The sequence below is a fragment of the Solanum dulcamara genome, chromosome 10 (genome assembly GCF_947179165.1).
Source record: "Solanum dulcamara chromosome 10, daSolDulc1.2, whole genome shotgun sequence".
NCBI lineage: Eukaryota > Viridiplantae > Streptophyta > Magnoliopsida > Solanales > Solanaceae > Solanum > Solanum dulcamara.
In genome coordinates this window covers 67,587,695-67,595,061 of record NC_077246.1, presented here as the reverse complement: position 1 = coordinate 67,595,061, position 7,367 = coordinate 67,587,695, and the positions used below count along the sequence as shown (strand labels likewise).

Below are 7,367 nucleotides of genomic sequence, written 5' to 3'. Positions count from 1 at the left end.
ATGAGCCCTGCCATGAATTCTTGTCTAACAATTTGACAATCTAGTTCTACATGCTTTGTTCTTTCATAGAAAACAACTTGACTGCCCCAGTAAATTGTTATAGGAAGAGATGGAAAATCTAATATATCCTGAAGAAGACAAAGCAACTAACTGACCTTTGAAAAGGATCCATATTCTGCCTCAATGGAAGATCAGAGAAAAATCGAAGATTGTTTCTTTGATTTCCATGAAACAGGTGAGCCTCCAATACTAATGAAATATCAATAATTGATCATCTTTTATGTGCATGATATACCCAATCAGAATCATAAAAAAGCCAAAAGCTTTAGAGAAGGATTTCAATTATAGTGAAGACTTATACCAAGATTCAATACAAAACTAGTTGTTCAAAATTGTAAACAACTGAACGTCTCAAGATAAAGGGGCTAAAACCAGACAACGGTAAATATTAAGCAAGCGACAATTCTCAAAAAAGTCAAGCAGATCAACGATAACGGCGGAGAGACAGAGTCTGGTTCCTTTTCCAGGTTGCCCTTCTTGAGGGGCGAGCTTTGTGGTGGAGATGTCCTCTTCCTCGGAGTCCTCTGTATTTCTTACCAGCCGAAGTGAGACCACGCAATTCTCTGTGCTTATGCACTGGGTTGCAGATCCAGTTGATCCTTGGATCGTTGCGAATAGCAGCATGGGCTTGGTCAACCAATATTACCTCAAAGTACTTGTAGGTTGAATCCTGCATTAGAGAAGGATGAAAATAAAGCATGTAAATAAAGATTCTAAATGACATGAAAAAAACAACTAAAAAGCAACTCAGTTGCATGAAAGAGTACCATTTACAGAGTGGTATCTGCATATTCAGAAAATAAACTCAACTACCTTGACACTATACTAGGAATCAAGTCTTCAAGTTTCAAAATCTCTAGTGGATAAGGAAATACAGTTCTTTGTCTCAATTACAAATCCAAATAACTTTGCACTCTAGAATGTTAGAACATAAAAATGCACTAGGAAGTACAAGAAATAGGTAAAATGTCAAAACACATACCTCATTAATCCAGTAGGAGTTGACGACTCTAAGACCACCCAATTTCCTACCAGCACGCTCCTCAGCAACAGATCGCTTGCTGCGCTGGAATTTCAGTTGGGTGACTCCCTGGTTGGTGGGTTTACCATACACAATACCCTTGGAAACTGGCCTCTTCCTTCCACCACGTTTCACACGAACACGGTAGACCACATAGCCCTGAAAAGATAACGGTCTTAATCACAACTCTTAAATACACATTATGGAAAACAAGCAAATGTAGAAATTAACATTATAAAAGAAAAGACTTCAGCATAATTCTTAATTCTGTTCCTTTAAAGGGTACAAGAAGAGTGCTATATGTATATTGGTTTCTATGCTTTGCTTCTACAAACTGCACACAGGTCAATAATACAATTGCACAGTTTCACAAGCATCTCAGTAACCACAGACGAATGTCTCAAACATAACTGAGAAATAAAATAAGATCTAACAGTGAGTTAGAATATAAGTAGACTTAAGTTCATAGACGCTTAACGGATAAACAATGTTGGGAAGAACATAATTCTCAAACTTCATTTCCACTAGATCTCAAACTTACTATTTTACAGACAAAACTTGCAAAAAGATAATATATCTCTAATCCACCGTCAAGTTGCATTGTTAAGTAAATAAATTGCTAGACACTGCAGAAATGTACCTGCTTGGCCTTGTAACCCAAGCGGCGTGCCTTGTCAGGACGGGTAGGCCTGGTGACACGGACAATAGATGGGAGCTGGCGGTACTCCCAGCACCTCACCCTTTGCAAGAACCTCATAACATCTGACTGTTTCTTTCTCCATAGCTCCGACACATAAGTGTAAGCCCCTAAATACATTTCCACCAAAATCAAACATCAACAGCTATTCTAGCAATACCAATATCCAAAACAACATTGTCTCATTTAACCTTTCTACCTATCCCGTTTCTCGCGTAAAATATAACAATAATAATTGTAACAGCATTTTGCAATAAAATTAACAATTGTGGAGCATATTTAGTAAAATTAAACTCTAGAAATGAAAAGTATCTCATTATCCCATGAAAACAAAGTAATCACACTATGTAGACAACATACTTACTGGCAAAACTAATTCCCCAACCATAGGCAGATTACACAGTTATTTACGCACTATTTGCCTTCAATTATATGAAAATCCATGGACCAACCCTTGGATCACCCGATTACAGCATTTTTGTGTCCGAGTATGTGTATATATGCAGTGATTCAAATGGTAGATCTGCCTTTGTTTAGTTCAACATATATATATATGCAGTGATTCAAATGGTTTAACAAAATCATTAGAACACGATGAAGAGATATGAAAGTTTTCGGAACCGGAAAAGGAAAAACTACAGAAAAACGTAAAGATTGTTCGACAAAAATCAATTTCTCCATTGATGAACAAAACATACCCATTGATGAGTCCTCTTCTCCCTGTGTGCTGCTTGCTCGGCAATAGAGACTAGGGTTTCTGAGGGAGACGCAATATAAAAGGACCCTCCTGGGCTAGTCTTTTCGGCCCATGGTTATAATCAACTGGCCCAAATCACATTTCATTGCACAAATAGCCCATTTCAGGGATACCCATCTTTTAAAGAAAAACGTAATTACTATTTAAACTTTAGTCAATTGTACTGAGTAGTCAATATGTATTCGGATAAAAATAGATCCTAAACTAAACACATTGAATTTTTTTGTTTTTTCACCCGGTGTTCATAGCCCACATTGAAGTCCCAACTAAATCCGGATTATATACTGCGGGGGCTATTTGGGGGTGGCAACCCCAACAAGATTTTCTCCATACTCAGAGCTTGAACCCGAGACCTCTGGTTAAAAATAAAACAATTCCACCACTACATCACAACTCATGTTGGTTAAACACATTGAATTTCAAAACTCGATTTTGTGAAATTTGTGAGTTTGAGGTCAGTTCATATAATTAGAAGCTCAAGTTGAAATTTGTTTTGAGATATTGCGAGGACATTTGTAAGGCATAAAGTATCGTGTATTAATATATTAATATATATGTGTGTGTCTAATTGAGTTCCTCAATGTGTTTTGGGGTTGGGGGCAACTATTAATCGTTTATGGGCCTAAAGTTCTCTTATCAACCAACCATCGTACTTCCAACTAAGAGCCCCGTTTGCATGGGCTTATAAGTTGGTCAAACCAATTTATAAGTTCTTTTTAACTTATTGTGGTATTTGGCTATTAACTTAAAATGCTAAATTTAATCTATAAAGTTCTTAAAGTCACCAAACAATGAAAAGTTGGAAATCCTAACTTTTTTTGGAGGGGTTAAAGCTATTTTTGTTGATCATGGAAATGATTTTTATATCCCTTATATTTTATTTTAATTCCCAAAGTACCCTTTCAGCTAAAGCCTGCATATCTTTATTTTTTTGTTTTGCACTTCTATTATTTGATACTCTAATTAACTTTTCCTAATGTTGCTGAGTTTTCGAGCAGTTTTAGGGAGAGATAGATAGCAAGATGAAGACGGTGAAGGTGAATTTGAAGACGACGAAGTCTGACTTCGTTTGAAAGCTTTCATTTACAAACAAATTACTATAATCTTTGAACAAATTTCAATGAGTGAGAAAAACATAAAAATTGTGATAACGCAATTTTCTTTTAGCTTTGAAAAATTCAGCCAGATATTTTTTGAATTTTTTAACTAGATAACGGCGGCGGACAAATGCGATTTCGGCCAAGGCCGTGAAATCATAAAGTACTAATCCGGCATTTGCAAGATGGTGGTTCAACGAGAAACAACCGCTGCTGCTGCTATTGCTTCCGTCGTCGATTGAATCAACTTTATTATGGTGTTAACAACTTTAAGGGTATTTCAGCCATTTTGACAGAAAATAAGTGTTTAACAACACTTATTTGTCAAACACATCAACAACTTATTTTCAGCATAAACACTTTTATCCAAACACTCAACTGCTTATTTATAAAAATAACTTTCAGTACTTAAAAGTTCTAAAAACACTTCATACATAAAAATCATTTTTTTAAGCCCATACAAACGGACTCTAATGTTAGATTGAAAGTTAGATTACGAAAATGTTCCGCGCAAATTGAAAAAGTTATTAATTCATAAATATATTAATCAACATTTCTTTTCTGTGAAAAAATTGGAGAATTCAAAAGATTATGCTATTGAAAAGTTAATACACGATTAAGAGGGAGGTTAGGGGGAGAAAGAAGAGAAAAAGTCACAAGGTACTTAAATAAGTACAAAATGATATATCTGATTAAAGTGTCTTTACATGTCCATTAAATACATTTTAGTGTATATCAAGTTAGGATATAAAGAGAATTTTATTTAAGATGCTAAAAGTATCCCATTATTCTCTTTTATATATTTGCTCATATCCACCATCATATCATAAGCTGTTTTTTGATGTGTTCGATTGAGTTACTAATTAGCTATTATATTACTGCTTAAAAATTATTTTTTTATATAATATTTATGTAGTTTCTTAGAATTTGATTCATTAAGATAAGGTGCACGCGCAATGTGCGTACTTAGAGACTAATATAAATATAAATAGATAGTAAAAATTGATGGTATTCTTAGACTAAAATGTAGAATGTTGTATTCTTGAATCATAAACAAAGGTTGAGGTATTTTTAGATCAAAAGACTAGTATAAATATAAATAGATAACAAAAGTTGACGATATTTTTAGACTAAAAGGTGGAATATTATATTCTTGAATCATAAACAAAGGTTGAGGATTTTTTGGGACCAAAAGGTGGAAGAGTGATATTTTTGAGTCATTTTCAATAAGATTGGAGGTATTCTTGAGCAAACAAAATAGGTTGGAGATATTTATAGACCAAAAGATGAAAAGAGGATATTTATAAGCGTTTTTCTATAAGTAAAAAATATTTATAAGTCTTTCCCTAATTTAAATATCAGTGAAAGATAAAATAGTTAAAATTCCTCTTAATTAAAAAGCGTGTAAAAAAGAATTGTAGAGCGAGCTAAGTAAATCTTACCTGAAAATGAGTGAGATTCGATTCTTTTTCCTTTGATAATTTAAGACGGAGAATATAAATGAAAAAAACTTCATAATCATATGACTCATAAATAGAGAAATATCTCTACTTTATATAGACATAGAAACCAACAAACCAAGCAATTGATCTATTACATTTTTGCACCAAAATAGAAAAATAAAATAAACTTGCAAAAACTAGTCTCGGACTCAAAGTCAACATTTGCATAATTAATAAAAATTCCCCAGCTATCACTATTATTGTATATATTGGAATTAGAAATCAGTAAAGAGTCACTGTCCTAAAAATTCATACCTAAATAATATATATATATATATATATATATATATATATATATATATATATATATATATATATATATGTTATAAAATAAACTAACTTAGCAATTTAAGAAGGAGAAAATAAGAGAAAGAAAGAGGAGAAGAAGATGAGAGAAACGTATGTATCTATGTGTATATTTTTTCATTGCAAAACTTTGGTTATTTATAGCCAAATAAAGAGTACAAATTGGGTGCAACTTGCTTAAGTGGGTCCACAGCAATGGACATCAACTATTACTTTTCATAATACTCCCTCTTAGATGTCCACGTTGAAAAGAAAAAATTATAGTGAAAGAACAAATATATATATATATATATATATATATATATATATATATATATATATATAGTTATTTTCAATATCCATAGATGTTGTGCCTCGTTAAAAACCTTACTAGAAAAAAACAGTAGGAAAAAACCTGATGAAGGAAAAAGAGTACACACATCTGGTAATACGCCTTGAGTGTTGTCTCATTAAAAAACTTACTAGGAAATCCCAATGGGACAAAACCTTTGTTAAGATAAAAAGAGTGCAACACGTATTTTACTTTCTCTGATGAAAACTTCATTTGATATTTTGGAGACGACGCATTCCAATCTTATATCTAAGCTTCTCAAAAATTGATGTTGGTAATGCTTTTGTGAATAAATTTGCAAGATTATCATTTGAGCGAATTGTAGTACATCAGTATCACAATTCTTCTGGAGATCATGTGTGAAGAATAATTTTGGTGAAATATGTTTCGTTCTATCTCCTGTTATGAAGCCCCCTTTCAATTGAGCTATGCAGACGGCATTGTCTTCGAATATAATTACTGGTACTTTGACATTATTTTTTAGGCCGCATCTTTCTTTGATGAATTGTATCATCGATCTCAACCACACACATTCTCTACTTGCTTCATAAATTGGTATTATTTTAGCATGATTTGAAGAAGTAGCAATGATAGACTGCTTTGTAGATCGCCATGATATCGCAGTTCCTCCGTGTGTAAATAAATACCCTGTCTGAGATCGAACTTTATGTGGGTCTGATAAATAACCTGCATCTGCATAACCAATAAGGTCTGCACAACATTTGTTAGTATAAAACAACTCATATCAATAGTACCCTTTAGGTATCGCAAAATATGTTTGATACTGTTCCAATGCCTTCGCGTTGGGGATGAACTATACCTTACTAGCAAATTAACAGAAAATGTTATATCAAGTCTGGTTGCGTTAGCAAGATACATAAGTGCACCAATTGCACTGAGATATGATACTTTAAGACCAAGAAGTTCTTCATCTTCTTCTGGAGATCGAAATGGATCTTTTTCCACTTCAAGTGATCGAACAACCATTGGAGTAATTAATGGATGTGCTTTGTCCATGTAAAATCATTTTAAAAAATTTTCAGTGTAGGCAGATAGATGGACAAAGACCTCGTCTGCTAAATGTTCAATTTGTAAATCTAGACAAAGTTTTGTCTTTCCAAGGTCTTTTATCTCAAATTCTTTCTTTAGATATTCAATCGCCTTTTGAACATTTTCAGGGGTTCCAATGAGATTTATGTCATCAACATAAACGGCGAGTATAACAAACTCTGATTTCATTTTTTTAATAAAAACACATGGACAAATGACATCATTTATGTAGCCTTCACTTATCAAGTACTCAGTAAGACGATTATACCACATGCGCCCTGATTGTTTTAGACCATATAATGATCTTTGCAATTTCATTGAGTACATCTCCCAGGACTTATTACATTTTTCAGGCAATTTTAATCCTTCTGAGATTTTCATGTAAATTTCATTATCAAGTGAACCATAAAGGTAAGCTGTAACAACATCCATTAAATGTATTTTAAGATTGTTATGTACAACTAAACTGATGAGATATCAAAAAGTTATTCCGTCCATAATAGGTGAATATGTGTCTTCATAGTTAACTCTGAGTCTTTGAGAGAA

General features: G+C 33.1%; 1 protein-coding gene across 1 annotated transcript; it reads right to left on the bottom strand.

Annotated features, from left to right (window-relative positions):
* Positions 1-302: 302 nt before the first annotated feature.
* On the bottom strand, positions 303-2,620 carry LOC129870810 (60S ribosomal protein L15). Its single transcript, XM_055945674.1, has 4 exons — positions 2,477-2,620; positions 1,722-1,888; positions 1,043-1,240; positions 303-730 (listed from the first exon to the last, which is right to left on the bottom strand). Exons 1-4 carry the CDS (start codon positions 2,478-2,480, stop codon positions 485-487), a joined length of 615 nt encoding a protein of 204 aa, XP_055801649.1. The 5' UTR covers positions 2,481-2,620; the 3' UTR covers positions 303-484.
* Positions 2,621-7,367: the final 4,747 nt, after the last annotated feature.

Coding starts and splice junctions, on each gene's coding strand:
- LOC129870810 (XM_055945674.1), bottom strand. Junction 1,241..1,721: donor TGGGTTACAAGGCCAAGCAG/GTACATTTCTGC, acceptor TTATCTTTTCAG/GGCTATGTGGTCTACCGTGT. Junction 731..1,042: donor ACTCCTACTGGATTAATGAG/GTATGTGTTTTG, acceptor TCTCTAATGCAG/GATTCAACCTACAAGTACTT.